Source organism: Urocitellus parryii, chromosome 12, assembly GCF_045843805.1.
Source record: "Urocitellus parryii isolate mUroPar1 chromosome 12, mUroPar1.hap1, whole genome shotgun sequence".
NCBI classification, from domain to species: Eukaryota; Metazoa; Chordata; class Mammalia; order Rodentia; family Sciuridae; genus Urocitellus; species Urocitellus parryii.
In genome coordinates, this window is record NC_135542.1 from 17,538,263 (window position 1) to 17,553,999 (window position 15,737).

The 15,737-nt window shown below is 49.7% G+C and overlaps 1 protein-coding gene across 1 annotated transcript; it reads right to left on the reverse strand.

Annotated features, from left to right (window-relative positions):
• Window positions 1–813: 813 nt before the first annotated feature.
• LOC144249860 (uncharacterized) lies at window positions 814–14,091 on the reverse strand. The gene is made up of 10 exons (XM_077792057.1): window positions 14,016–14,091; window positions 8,487–8,674; window positions 6,794–7,002; window positions 6,204–6,319; window positions 5,807–6,037; window positions 4,609–4,723; window positions 4,317–4,414; window positions 4,034–4,150; window positions 2,945–3,059; window positions 814–1,019 (listed from the first exon to the last, which is right to left on the reverse strand). The coding sequence occupies exons 1-10, from the start codon at window positions 14,055–14,057 to the stop codon at window positions 814–816; spliced, it is 1,437 nt and encodes a 478-aa protein (XP_077648183.1). The 5' UTR covers window positions 14,058–14,091.
• Between the last annotated feature and the right edge of the window lie 1,646 nt (window positions 14,092–15,737).

The window sequence follows — 15,737 nt, forward strand, 5'->3', positions numbered from 1 at the left end:
AGGCATCCATTCATTGTCTGCACTCTACAGATTCCTAGATGCACGACATTCATTACCATCAAATGCAGAATTTTCATCAAAAACTAATATATATATATATCATTCCAATCTGAATCAAGAAAATCGGAAATATCCCCAAATCCAAAGAGTGGATCCCCATTGTGATGCTACAAGTTGAAAATTCCACAGCTGACCTCATGGGATGGTTCACAGTCAAAAGACAGCTGCATGAAAAATATTACATGACCTTCCTGCTATGTGAAAAGTGGCATGTGAAGTACACATGCATGTCTTCCTCAGACATGGGTTCATTTGCAAGACACCTTGTGCAATTGAAAATACTCCAAAAGGGGAGAAATCAGAACCATGTCTCCAAAGTATTTCAGCAGAGACCAACTCCATCTGTCTATCTATCTCTCAGTGAGTGTGTGTGCTCTTGTGTGTGTTTGTGTGTCTTTGTTTGTGTTTGGACCATCATAGCTGATACTTCATTGCCCCCATTGGAAAACTGACTCAGATAATGCCATCTGCCAAACTCCTAAAAACCAAAGTTCTTGCTGATAGAATGAAACATTCCTTCCTGTTGGTTTGGATGTGTCCTTTAGGAATCACTGCTACATTTAGTATACTCAAATCATCACAGTAGATCAGGTAACAAAAACATATATATTTTAAAATAATAATATATTAATGGAAACAACAAATACAGGATAGAGTAACAACTGTGTTACTAAACAAGGTCAAGGACAATGGCAAACTATAGATTCAAACTTTGAAGAAAATAGTAATCAATGTAAATATTCCTGGGCTGCCTCAGCCCCGCCCAGGCACACAGCAGCAGAATGGTTTTGCAAGCATCCTCAGGAGGGCTGGAGCCTTCTTTCCAGGACGAGAGGGAGGTTGAGGCTGGATCCACCCATCATTCTTTTGGGAGAGGCTCCTTTTCCTCAGCACAAAGTTGGATTTTTTGTGAGGATTCTTGGCATAAAATACGTTGGCCTCTGCTGGAATCCTCAGCTCTGGGGAGAGAGGGGTGTACAAAAAGAAGGTGGCACTCAGGAGGTGCTCCCTAGGACACGCCAACATCTGAGAGCCTGTGCCAGAAAAGGCCAGAGCCACACACCTGAGAGCTCTCCAATTCAGCACCAATACCAACAAAGAGAGCCTCCACAGTCCTCCCTGAGGAAGAACTAGGCAGAGCACTTCAACAGACCTAATGTCTGTTCCTACCAAAGGCTTTGGACTCCAGAACATCTCAGGTCCTCTTGCATCTGCCAAAGCACACCACTAGGGTTTGCATCTGAAATCTCCCACAAAAGGCTCCTGTGCCGAAGATTCAGTCCCCACATGAGCCATCTTCATAGGTGGGTTTGGAGGGAAGCATTGGATGGTGAGTGCTCTGATGTCAACATGAAATTCTCATTCAAGATGAATACACTACTGGGGGGTGGGAGGGACTGGAAGAAAGGTTGAGCATGGTTGGAGGAAGACCTAAACAGGGTTGTGCCCTGGGCAACAGTACCTTGTTCCTGTTGGCTCCACTGAATCCTCATTCTCCAAGTAGAGGTCCTCCCTCTCCATCTTTCTCTCTCTCCCTCTCTGCCAGCCTCGTTCTCTCTCTCCCAGTCTATGCCTTTGTGGCAAGGGCTGAGGAGCTCTCCACTGCCACACACTAGAGCTTTATGGACAGCCTCAGTGCACAACCAAAGAGAAAGCTATGAAACCCAGAGAAAAGGCCTAGGATTCCTCCTCTGAGTTATTTTCCTCAAGTATGGCCACAGTGAGGACAGGCTGACCAGCACGGATACCACGTTAGAGCCATGCTTCTGCGTTGGTGGAGCCCGCCTCCATGTGAACCAGGCTTCTGAGAATGGAGGCCACATTCCAAATACTGCCCTACTGAGAACAATGGTTCCAAAGACCAGCAAAGGGACTGCTTCCCTCCAACATGGTGTATGGCCCAGTGGTGCCATGACCCCGAGTGGGGGAATACAACAGCCGCTTCTCCTTCCTCTGAACATGTGTTTCCTGTCGCCCTCCTCTAACCTAGAGCCTGTTCTCCATCCCTTCTGGGTTGGATGTGGAGATCTCTGCTATGAATTTCTTAGGCTACCAAGGCCCCAGGCAGACTTCCTCTTCCATAGACTCTACTAACCTAACAGTAGGTTAAGATAGGAGACAAGTGATCCTAGAACTCATAGGGATGGTGGTCTTCAGGGTACATAGGCTGGGATAATGGCTGCTGTGGTGTTTGGCTCACAAAAACCAACCAACCAACCAACCAACCAACAGAAAAGCGCTGGCATTATTATCAGATGAGCTCTGTGGCTAAGTGCTCAGGAAGCCCTCATCTGACTTTAGTTAGGGATCACAACCTGGCTATTGTGATCACTCCTTGCCTAGTGGACTCAGGTGCGTAAGACCATGGAATTTATGCAAAAACAGATGATTCAGGCTGTCTCCCAGGCTGTGTTTTCTTCCCAATTTCATCCTGTTACTGCTTGCTAGAATCCTGGCAATGCTCTGCCCAGGCAGTGGTTTTCTGGTCACACAGAAGGCTTTCAATAGTACTGCTTCAGTCCACAAAATGCCAGTTCCCTCTTTAGCCCATGCATTCCCATGTTCCTTTGAAACCACTCCTATCCCAGACCATGAAAACATACTGCTCCTGGAGAGAGGCTTTCCTCCTCACTCCTCAAAGATGTCAGCTTTGGATGCCTGTTCATGTCCAGGGGAGGGCACCTGGTGGGGAGCCGCAATATCCACTGGGGTATACTATTGGACCTCAAGACCTTCCACCAGCAGAAGTGCAGTTGGCTTTGTGCACGAACCCAACACACCTGTTGGAGTGTTCTTGGGGGTCAGAGACTACTCTTTGTTGCTAAGAGTTGACCTGAGTCCACATCCTGACCCTTGCTCTCTGCTATCTGATTGTCTCACTTACTCTGACGGCGAGAGATGATTTGGCCCAGCTCATAATCCTCTGGATTCTCCTCAGTAAGGAAGTGTAGGTCGAGGGCGCTGCGGATGACAACAGGAGCCCTATCCTGGCAGGTCACCTGGAGCAGCATGGGAGACAGGCCTTCAGGAAATGGGCCTTGAAGTGACTACTCAAGGACAGTGGGCAGGGGCATTCTGGAGGCACCTCCGCTCTAAATACAAGTGCAACATCCATGACCCTACTACCTGAGGCTGACCTCCTGTTCATCGTGTGGGCTCTTCCCACAGGCTACTAGCCCAATCCTTGTACATAGGACTTCCTGGGCCTGCCATTGCTCTTTGTGGAGCTGCACTCCTCTCGGAGTGAAAGGACCCCACTACCTGCATACAGATGCAATCTCATCCCACAAGTTGGGAGGAATGGGACAATAGCCTCCAAGATCCCAGGTATGCCCGAGGATGCAGGCGGCATTGGGAATGGCCTAGGCACAAAACCTAGAGGCTTTGGTCTGGATTGCCAGGGCCAAAAACAGACCCAGGAACATGACCACACACAGGAGTGCTGAAAGATAGCCACGAGAGCTCCTGGCCTCCAGAGGCTCAGTGCTGGCTGGGATGTAGGAGGGCACCTCATCCGGCAAGGGTGGTCATTGGGTTACCTGGACATTTAGTGTGCTTGCTCCACATCCATATCGACTCTGCAGAGAGACTCTCTCAGCTCCTTGTTCAAGGAACACGGAGAACCTCACACTGCTGTCCTCCTCCATAGACGTCAGCATCCCATACAAGGGAACCTGCAACCTAGTTCCTGTCCTATTCTCATCTGTCACCCATACCTGTCCCTGCCCTTCTGGACTGCATGCTGCCACCTGACACACAGACTCCCTCAGACATGGCAGTGGACAAGCTGCTGCACTCGCTCATCTCAGCTCCAGCCCTTCACACTGACCTCTCCCTTCTTGATTCCCATCTATCCTCCTGATCATCCAGAAGCTCCAAATTCAAGAGGGCATGAGTAGTCCATGGTATTGGACCAGTGTCTGCTCCCCACCCAGGTGTAAGCACCACGGGACACCCCTGCTCCCAGGCTTACCAGAACACTCTTGGCCATCTCTGGACTTTGTGTTTCTAAGTGGACACGAATTAAGCAGGTGTCTCCCACCTGCTTGTGGGAAAGCGGCCTGGAGGACTTGCAGGTTGATTCTGAGAACTGTGGGGGATGGAACATCAGCAAACCCAGAAACACAAAGCCACCCCAGACTGTCAGTTGGCTCTATGGGCTTCCAGCAAATATGTCCAGGTGCTGAGGCTTCTTATTTCCTCAGGTCGGAGTGGAATGGCAGCACATGCACAGCTTGAATAAGGTAGGTGTTTACCTCCTTTCCCTTGACCTGGGGGCGTTTCCTCACGATGAAATATTGTGCTCCCAGATTCATGGACAGACACACGAGTGAGTGGTCAGAGACCTTGATTTCTGCAGAGCGAAGTGGAGAGAATTGTCAGGTGGCACTCAAGGATTATACCACAAAACACCCACAACCCCTGAGAGTCTCCGCCAGGCCCATCACACTTTGGTATTTTGGGGCCAAGGCCCACTTTCTCTTGGCTGTCAGTTATCCTGAGCCCACTGTGGATCATGTCTCCCCACTGTCTGATTGTCCTACTTACTCTCATCCTCAGACATCATATACAGCAGCTCAAAGTTGTCCACATCCTCATGCTGCAACAAATTTTGGTCCAAGGCCCTGCGGATGAGGCTTGTCACCGTCTCCTGAAAGGTCACCTGGATCAGGGTGGGACAAATGTCATCAGAGAATGGCTTTTAGAAGAGCTACCCAGAAGACTGTGGTCAAACATTCAGGAGAAATCTCAGCTACATATACAAGGGCACAATCTTGTTATCCTGCTACCTGAGTGTGTCCTCCATATACCACCTGGGTTCTTGCAATGTGCTACTAGAACAATCCTGGTACAAATATCTGCCTGTACCTGCCATCTCCCCTCCCCCTGGGGAGCCACATTCCACTCATGTCAAAGGACCAAACTGCCTATGCACAGACACACTCTCATCTCACTGAGATGAGAGCAATGGGCCAGGGATCTGCGCACCAAGTGTGATCTGGGATGCAGGCTGCCTTTGTGGGTGGAAGAGGCAGATGCACTGAAAATTTGGGTCCTGACTGCCACGACACAAAACAGACTCAGATACAAGAGTGTGCACTTGAGTGCTTCATGATAGCTTTGAGAGGCCCTGGCCTCTGGAAGCTCGGTGCGGGTCTGGTTGTAACGATGTACTTGACTCAGCACTGGCAGTCACTGAACATGTCTCCTCTGCAGCTGGACACCTGCAGCATTAGCGTGTCTACTGCACATCCATAGAAATTCTGCCAAGAACCCCTTTAGCTCCGTATTTACATACATGCAAAGCCTAACATTCCGAAGCTTTGGCATGACCCCCCAGGTGATCCCGACCCCAAATTCCTACACCTAGTCATGCTAAGGAGGTTCTCTTCCCTGCCACCAGGAACACATCCCCTCCTACACATGTGACAAGTCACTGCCACCTCCTCTGCTCCAACTTCACTCATTGAGAATACCAAGTTCTAGGCACTGCAGCCTGCACCCTGGACATATCTCTGCCTTCATCTGTCCACAGCACTTCCGTCTGCACTTCTGGCCTGCAAAACCCACAATACACAGGCCCACTCACCACGGAAGCTGGGCATGCTGATGCTCTCCCTCCTCAGGTCAAGCCCTTAAGACGGACCTCTCTCTTCTCTATTTCCCACCATAGCCCTGGGGTTGGCTGTGTCTCCTGCCTTCCACTGTGTGGACACCCAGGAGGCAGCCCTGCTGTCGGGCTTACCGGGATGCGCTTTGTCTCCCTCAGGCTCTGTCCCTCTAGGAGGACGTGAACAACGCGGCTGTCTTCCACCTGCTCGCTGGAGTGAAGCAGTGAGGAGCTGCTACTGGTGACTTTTCTCATGCAGCACTCATTGCTTTGGGTGGCCTGGGGCAATGATCCTGCAGCCACTGCAGAGCTGCTGCTCACAGCTGCTGGGGTCCTGGATGCCACTGCCACAGAAGGTTCCAAGAACTGTGGGGGATGACAACATCAGCAAAGCCCAGCAACTGCACCCCACCCAGCCTGGCAGTTGGCTCTGTGGGCATTCTACAACATCCATCCAGAACCTGAGGTTCTTGTCCCCTTGGAGGATGTGGAGTGGCACCAGGAGTAAAGACTGAAGAAGGTGGCTGTTTACCTCCTTTGGTTTGACCTTCAACGACTTGCTGGCATCTGTTTCTCGAAGAAGAAAGTCGTAATGCACTCCTCCAATCAGGCCGTGAGAGACTTTCGCATCAGCAGGGACCCTCAGCTCTGGAAAGGCAGGGGCAGAGGCGTGGTAGGTGACACTCAAGGAATACACTACCCAACATCCCCCACAACTGAGAGCCTCTGCCAGCTCAGGTCTCACACACAGACCTGAGAGCCCCCGAATCCAGCTTCTGTTCCACCAAAGACTCCCCACTGATTAATCCCTGAGGACCCTCTATGCACAGGAGGTCCACTACAGGAACACCTTTCAAGGAAATAGCCCCTTGTACCCCAGTACCTCTTAGTTCACGTTGGACCCATCAAAGAGAAACAGCTAGACTTTGTATCTGGATTGGTCCCCAAAGACTCATGTGTTGAAGGTTTTCTCCCCACTGCAGCAATGATCACAGGTGGGTTTGGGGAAAAGCACTTGATGGTGGGTGCCTCCACCTTGACAGTGGACTCATCTACTCATACAGGGCTACACTAATTGGAGGGGTATGGTTTGGAGGTGTGTTGAGGTACTTAGGTACTCACCCCGGTCCGCCTGGCTCTCAGGCTCTGCCTGGCTTGATCTGCCATCTTCAACCTGGGCCAGCAGGTGGTGTGCTTGGTGCTCCAGGTTAAAGCCACTCAGGAGGAGCCACATGTACGGCAGCAGCTGCTGCAGACTCAGAGAGCCTGGAGGCTGATGGGAAGCCTCGGAGTAGAAGTTCACCCAGGTCCCCAGGAAGGAAGATGAGGCACTGTGGGGAGGCAGGTGTGGAGTCAGCAAAACCCTGGCCTTGCCTTCGCCACGGCCTCCAGAGCAAACCTCTGACCCTACCCTCCTGAACCGTCCCTGGTTCTGAACACACCAGTCCACCTCAGGCAAGACACAGTGGCTGTACAGGCAGGGTCAGGACAGGTCGCTACAGGCAAAGAACCTTCAACGAAGGAGCGCTAGATCCATGGTTTGACCAGCTCTCCCCTCCTCTGGGCAGGCCTGACACTCTTCTTCCCCTTGGCTACATGCTCTCCAACCTGGAATGCACCTTCTGGGAGTGTCTGTCCTCCTGCCCACTCTTCTCGGGGCTCAAGAGACACCTCCTCCCCTGGCGTGGGCTGCAATGCTACCTCATTCTCTGTGAGCTCTCACTGAGTTCCCCTGAGTAGCGGTGGACCTCTCTTTTCCCATGAGTGCAGACCACATCTCTGTGGCCCTGGGGGAGGACAGGGAGGTGTGGTGTGGGGGGATCCATTATCCCAGGGCCTTCCCCAGAGGACCCTGACTCCACCTACAACTCCCCGCCTTACCCCTCCTACTGTTGAAGCCCCACACCTTACACTGCAGGCAGAAAACTGAATTGGGCAGAGCAGTCTTTCCTCAGCCTTCCCAAGTCAGATCACCTTGCAGGTCCCTATTCTGGAAACAGGAGCCCACCCTCTTGACCCCAAGCCCATTCCATGTTGAAGTTGGTCCAAGGGTCCACCATAGTCACTGAAGAGGACAACGTGCAGTTATGCCTCATGGAGTCAGGGATGCAGTCACATGGAGGATATGTACTCATGGCACCTGCGGTTTAGGCTGACCCCATGAAAAGGGACACAATGGCAATCATTTGCACCCCATTTTTCACTGAATTATGAAACGGGACTGGAAACGTGTCTTCACACAGTGGGTGCTTTCTCCATGTTCACCAGTGAATGAGCCCAAACTGCTGATTCCCACATATCTCTGGGTGTGGGAGCTGCCATGTCCAAAGCCCCTGTCCAGCTATGTCCCAGCTAGGACGCTCTGTCCCACTATGGAAACTAACATGTCTTTATTAACCCAAAAGTGCTTTTCCCAAGGCCCGAGTTTTGAGACGCCTCTGGCACAGATCTACGTTCTTCACAAAGCCAACATCACACCAGAAAGACCACCTGGCCTCACTGAGTCCACCTGGGAATGAGCTCAGTGCACACCATTGAGCTGTGGTGCCCAGTGTGTGGGGACTGCTCCATGGACCTCTGTGGATCAGCTGGAGTCAGGATGGTTTCTCTGCCTGAGAGGGGAAGTTCACTGCCCTTGCAAGGCTGTGGCAGGCACCTCCAGGACTCGTACCATTCGGGGCTGACATTCCACTATGAGTGTGGTCCTCTATCTCATTAGGTATCACAAACCTTTGGGTCCCTGAGAGGCACATGGCAGCCCCAAGACAGAGGCATGAGGGGGCTACACACTTGGGCTTGGTGGTCTGGTGCTTACCTTGGGAACAAGAGATCCAGCACCTGCTGGGTGGGGATGAAATCCCAGGAGATTAACCCCATGTTGCTGCTGAACTGTAGGTTCCTCCCACAAATGACAGGCTGGAGCTCATTCCTAAGCTGGTCCTGCCTGTAAGGTTCAAGGCTCTGAACCCTGAAGGGCTCCTCCGTGTTCTGATCATTTTCACCCTGGGTTGGGACCAAGAATGGTGGGTTCAAAATGGAAATGGTGACAAACAGAAAAATGACTTGTGCCAATACACTAGAGTCAAAGCACAATGGGATAGTTCCCATCAGTACAAACACACACACACACACACACACACACACACACACACACACACAGTCAGAATAGGAGTCCTGGGCCATTCATCAGGGATCAGACTAGAGGGCCTGCTGGGCTCACCTGCCCTGTGCTACTCACTGTTACTCTTGAGCTCCTCTGCGACAATCGCCAGAGGCTCTGGCGTCTAAGATGAAGCCTCACCCAGTGTATCCACAAAAGGGCTAGTTGGCCCCCCTGAGATTCCTGGGAGCCTGAGGCTCGGCATTGTCTGCAACCACAGGAGAACATCCTTCTCCCTCCAGTGGCTCCAACCAAGTGAGCTCGGATGGCTTGGTCAGTGAAGTGGGTGCCTGGATACCAGGGTTCCATGTTCTGTTGGATCCATTGTCAAGGCAATGATGTCATTTCCTGTGCCCATACCTGAGCCTCTTTTCACATAAGACCACTTTCAAAAGCCCTATGGGCTGCTGATTTCTCCTCCATGCCTACCCATCTCAGGTGCGCAGGTGTTCACCAACAACTACCCAAACATCCCCACCAGCATCTGCCCTGCTTGGTGCCACTAGAGTTCCAGCTTGGAGCCTTCAAAAATGCATTCACAACCAGTCCTTCCCTCTCAGCAGCTTTTGGACCCTGGTCCCATCATTGTGCAACTCATGGTGTGCCCAGTCTTTTCTGGAAAGTAGGGTAGCATCTAATCTCTAGGGTTTATTGTGTCTATTGGCCCCTAACACCCTCTATTCTCTCTGAAACCAGAGATGGGACTCACAGGTGGCTAAAGCACAAATGTACAGATGGGACAATCACAAGAAGGGGAGAGACAAAGAATGCACCCTAACTCAATCAGGCCTGTGTCCCACACAGGGACATGGCCAATGTCCGTCCCATCGTGGCTGCAGTTCCCTCTCTACACCATGGCAAGTTGGAGGGGACTGAGATGCAGAGGCTGCTCCCCTCTGCCATACAACTTCCCAAGGCTTCTCCTAAGATTTCAAAAGGGCCAAGTGTGTCTAGTGTTGGGGTCTCACAGAGACTCCGAGGTACCACAGCATCCTGCTGCCCAGAACCGGTTCACCCCTCACCTCAAGGGGGCTCAGCCTCTGGATTCATGGGAATTGAAGTGGGTACAGGTGATGGGATATCACCTCCAAGACTGAGTTATGCCAAGTCCATGACCCCTGTCTGCATCCCTGTCTCCAGCACCACTCCCCCCTCTCTCTTTCCTCCTCAGAGCAAACAAATCCATTTAGCAAGTGTGTCCTGTGATAAAGACATGACGGTCACCCATCCTCTCATTACAAAAACACTGAGGCTCAGCCAACATGGATCCTACCAGGAACACAGGCATAAACTCAGAGTCCGATCCTCCCAGCCGAGCCTCGGTGGAGCCTGGACTCCCAGCCTCCTGAGTCAAGGAAACAGAGGTGCCTAGCCGAGCCACCTTGGATGCAGCCGCACACAAACTGAACTCATCAATGCCCCTTGCTCTCAGTTGTGAGTAAGAGGGGAGGGTGTTTCACAACCCTGGACATCCAGTGCAGTCTCCAGGCTTTGGGGTGTGCCCTGGCCTCTCTCTATCTGCCCAGGCCCTCCAACCCACACTGGCCTCTTACCCAACCTCCTCCTAGGGCCAAACTCAATCCTGCCTCTCAATTTCTGCTGCCTTCCCCAACACACTGCTCCCCAAAATGAGCAGGGCTGGCTCTCGGTTATCATGCTGGTGCCAGCAGCAATGCCGCCCCACTGACATAATTCTGAGTCCCAACCTAGGCACTCCAGCTGTCTTTGCCACACCTGGCCTGTTTGGGCTCTGGCTCTTGCTCTTTTCTTTCATGTGCATGTGTTTTGAGGTTTTGAGTTTCTCCCACTGCAGAACTGCAGCTGTGGCAGGGTAGAGCTCATGAGGGTGACACTCTGAGCCACATCCAATCCCATCAGGACTGTTAACTGGGGTGACTGCTGGAACACAGTGATGAGTGAACACATGGGAGGTGGTTGGACCCACCTTGCCTCTGAGTGGCTTCCTTTCAGGACAGGAATGTAGGGATGGGAGCCCCTGGCGCGGGATGCTTTGCACAAGGCGTGACCATGGGCTCTCTTTCCTGGCAAAAATGGCTCCACTCAGCATGGAGAGCACTGTCATTCCTGGTGGCTAACAACAGCCCTGGACCCCAGAAAGGAACCCACACTCAAGATTAACGTCTGAGTGTGCGTGTCCTTGAGGAAATGAGGTCTCCTGATCCCAGGTGCAAAGGGGTAAGTCCTCTAACTCCAGGGGCCATGAAGGGACATCTGAGTTTCCCTCGTCCTTCTTTCCCTCTCTGAACCCAGGGTGTCCTCACACTAACCACAGTTAGGACCCTGGCCTCATTCCCCAGTGAGGATCATTAGGCTCCATAAAGGACAGTCTCTAAGATGCTCAGTGGACCAACACCCTCTGCACAACCCATAACCCTATTCACCCAAGAGGCAAGAGGATTTCTATTCAGGAAAACCAGGAAAGGGAGAGCCTTTCTCAAGGACACAAGGACATTAGTGAGTGAGGGAGTGATTAATGGATGGAGAACTATTTCCAACACCAACTTCCAGGAGCATATATGGCCCTTTGGAGAATTCTGCAGTGTGTTGGTGATTAAGGAGAACGTGTGAATCCAGGGGTCACTAGGTCCTCTCAGCCATAAGGAGGGAAACTGCCATAAAGGAACTAGGACAAGGGTGCGAGGAATGCTCACTGGGGGGAGATCGGAAGGAAGGAAAGTGTACTCATTAGAAAAGTGTCGCCTGAAAATTCTTAAGCCAGCCAAAAGTCGTGCGAACTTGTGTGGGAAAAGAGTCTTTGCACAGTGATGAAGCTAAGAGCTCACATGATGGAACACAGCATCAACTGGGACCAAATCCAATATCTGATATTCTTGTAGGAAGAGGAGAGTCTGGACCCAGAGACCAGGGAGACTTGGGGATACCAGCTATGTGAGGTTGGAGCCAGGGCAGGATGCCCATATGGGAACCACAGATCGTGGGCAGCAATAGGAGAGTGGGCAAGGGCTGGGAGAGTTGGGGGGGACAGTCCCCTAGGAACCTGTGAGGTGTTTTGGCAGTGAGACCGCCCAACACCTTGTGTGTTGAGCCCCTGGAGCTTGAGGGAAGGCCCTTCCTCTGTTGTTGGCCACCCAGTTGACAGAGTTTGGTTGTAGCAGGCCTAGGACCCAGCCGAAGGTCTGAGCATGTTGGCCATGCAGGGTGGATCTGGACCGCAGACACACTCTGATGACTGTAGGGTTTCAGCCATGCATCAACACAAGCACCAAGTCAGGCCAGGTGGGGAAAGGGCTAGGAACACACTCTGGGGGCTGGTGCCTATATTACTGGGAGCACTTCTGACCCCAATTCCCTGATCTGCTGCCAACATAAGCTACAGAGGAGGGTGGAGGGACACAGAGCATGGATCTTCCCCACTCAGTGGGCCCAGGCATGTACCATGGCCAGCAGCCTCGTGCCTTGCCCGGTGAGTCCTGAAGCGGCCCCCTCTTCCCATCCTGAGAGCTCTTCCCTTCCTCATGCGCTACTACCTTCCCACTGTCTCTGGAAATATCTACTTGCTGTGGTCCTCAGGCAGTTTATGATTTAAGTTAAAAAAAAAAAAAAAAAAAAAAAAAAAACAGGTCTTGGTGCTCAAAAATATTTGATTTGCCCATCCTCATCCCCCAACCCCAATATTTTCATTATTTCCTCAACATATGAAATTTTACTAGCAAAAAGTTAATTTTGAATTGTACAAAGTTGATTCAAATAACATTGGTATACATAATCAATCACTGTACTTTCAATGTTTGTTCTCCTTTCCTGTTAGAAACTGCTCGGAAAAAAGAGAACAGAGGGGGCTGGGGATGTGGCTCAAGTGGTAACGTGTTCGACTGGCATGCGCGAGTCAGTGGGTTCGATCCTCAGCACCATATAAAATAAAATAAAATAAAGATATGTCCACTGAAAACTGAAAAAAAAAAAAAAAACAAAGAGAACAGAGGACAGACTCATGGAAGTACTTGAACTGATAAGAAGCTCCCACTCAAGCTCAGCATTCAGTCCTGGACAGGGTAAGACCAGGCCACTTTGACATATGTTCCAAAGAGTCTACCAGACAGAATCCTCTGACTGATCCCTGACTGAGCCATAGGAACTGGCTAGAAAAGCCTTCACATCCTCAATACATTCTTCACTTCAGAATACTGGACAAGCATTGATATCCATCTCTCGTTACCTTGCTCCCCAGCCAACCATTCTTCAACAAATTCAAAGGAGCAACTCATGCAAGCACACAGAAAGGGATGTTCACTACACACATCCATGTGCAAAAAAGACAACTGGTATTTCTTGTTTGGGCTATTTCAAATGAAATCACTTCTGCATGACCTCCACAAACCAAAGGAAAATATTTTTGAAATTCCCACGTAGAAGACAAGATACACTTGCCAAGGAGGCAGTGCCAAGAATTTTGACACTCCAAATGTAGAGTGTGTGTTTAGGAGGCAGTCACAGTTTCCATGAGAGAGTCCCATGAAATCAATTAGGAAGATCCATGCTCTAGCCCTACCATGCAAGTGATGTGACTTGAAAGAGTCACTTAGTCTTAGTAACCATCATCACTAACAACTAAGTCAATGAATAAAGGTCCTCAGGTGTCAAGCTACAAAATGTGGGATGAGCATGGATGAGGATGGGTGGGAGAAGTCTCCAACTCTAACACAATTAGGGAAGGCTGTGCCTGTCCTCAAGTGGCTGGGGGGGCTTGGGATCCTGCCACAGAGGGGGATTCCAAACCTCACATCCCCTGACCCAGGCCAGAAGACCAGGTAGAGTCCAAGAATCCTGGGGTGGCCCAATGGCAATAAAGGTCAAAAGGAACTAGGGATCTGCCTGGTCCCTCAATCCCCTACTCTGAGCAGGGCTGCATGACGAGGCCAGAGGCCATCCACAGCAATCTGCCTTTACAGGAAAACAGGGACTGCAGGCTGCCTCTGGCTCACTGAATCAGGGTGGTGTTTTCATAAAGCAAGACCACTTCCTCACATTTGACCAGCAGCTCATGTGTTGACAGCACAATGACTGACTTGACTCAGGCCCTGATGAATGAAATAGAAAATTCATAGCAAACCCATCTTTAGCTCTTCCACATCATCAGGGGCTCTGATTCAATTCCGTCCAGAAAGGTGTCTGAAATGATTTCTAAACATGCTGGGGACTCACCTCTGTGTGGAACTTTTCAGGACAAAGGGGATCAAATCTCATGAAGCAACTCTTCTCTCTTCTAGCCCATGGGCAATGCAAGGAACCTGCATGATACCAGAGGCTCACTTCTCTCTTCTCATGTCTTCTGGAAAGGATTCGTTAATGCTTCCTGCAAGGTGAAGCAGAAGCCTGCATTCCCAGCTGCACAGAAGTGTTTGAGGGCAGTGTCTCCCTTAAAACCCAAAAATAAAAAAACAGGTCATTCAACAGGCACATGGATTAGAGTACATGTTCAATGATCCCTCCTCCCTGGAGCCTTCCACATGCCCATCTTCCACATTCACAGAGCAATGCTTGGCCATTCTCAAGACCAGGAGACCATGATGCTCATCACCAGGAAGTCAATAAGGAACATGAAGAGAGCAGCATGGATTGCAGAAGGTGGCACATCAAGGATCTTCAGCTCTGCTGCTAGAACACAAGAGCTTAACTTCAGTATTGACTTTTTGCCAACTACCAAGTACGATAGCAGTGTCAAGCCCAATATGCAGATATGCAAGTAGTAGGTGACACCCCGCATCCATTCACAAAAGTGGGCAACATCTGCATCAGAACAAGGAAGTATCTTACCCTTACTCATAAAAATCATCAGAAACAAAATAAAATGGATGCAAGACTTCTCATTTCACTATTAGGTAGCTGTTGGAATTCCCTATTAAATAATACCTCCTCCAAAATAAAAAGTATCTCAGACATGTGTCAACTATTCAATGGATGACATTTTAAAAACTATGGACTTTACTTAATATTTATGTATGCTATATCCCTGCCTAAGGCTCTATGAGAAAGGAGCACATAGAATTGGATCTTTGAAAATCTCACATTTGCTGATAAATATTACTGCTGATCTCAGGCATGGCGAAGTGAAAAGTGGGACTTTGGATATTCCAAGAATGCTATGTTGTGGGATTGGTGTCCCTGATTCATACATAGCATATGGTTTCTATGAAATCCAGTGAGGGAGCAGGAGTAACGAAGCTGATTGCACAGATGACCTCAGGGAATACTGACAGATAGGCCAAATGAAAAATATGTTCCAGCTAACCATTGGTATTTGGGCTTCTGATCCCAGTCCTGTTTTTAAAAAAGGTGCAGACAGGCAGTGTTCATTAAAAACTGTCTACCTTGTAAAAGTGGGTAATTTAAATGGCATCTAGTTACACATCTGATAGAATGGTCTGGCAACATATGAATTTCATTCTAACAACAACAACAACAACAAAACATAGAAAATGAGACATAAAGATAAAACCTTGTCTTCACCAGGATGCCTAAAAATAGGTTTTATTTGGCTCATGCAAATAAATATCTTTCAATAGAATTTCTGATTTCTGAATGAATCCATTCAACTTCATACTGCACAGATCACAAGGTTTTCTTTACAGAATATTCTCTTCTTCTTCTTAAAGCCTCACATAGAAAATGTCTCACAGGACATAGGAGGGGAATGACCCAAAGGATGAGAGAATGGCTGGAACCGTTCTCAAATGTGCCCATGTAGCCTAAAGTTTGAAGGCATCTAATTGTACTCTAAAACAATTATGAACCTATGATCCATTATTAATAAATATCACCACTTTACCACTTGAACCAAATCACAGAAAATTGGAAACAGATGATCATTTGCTTTGATACCTTTACTTCTGTTTCATTACTCAGAGTCGATCAACTCTATACTTC

Bases quoted from the DNA above. Each gene is read 5' to 3' on its own strand.
- LOC144249860 (XM_077792057.1), bottom strand. From the start codon at position 14,057: ATGAGATTTGATCCCCTTTGTCCTGAAAAGTTCCACACAGAG. The intron at 8,675-14,015 runs GTGAGTCCCCAG...GTCCCAACCCAG, and splicing joins CTGAAAAGTTCCACACAGAG to GGTGAAAATGATCAGAACAC. The intron at 1,020-2,944 runs GTAAGTGAGACA...CTCTCTCCCCAG, and splicing joins AATCATCTCTCGCCGTCAGA to AGCTGAGGATTCCAGCAGAG.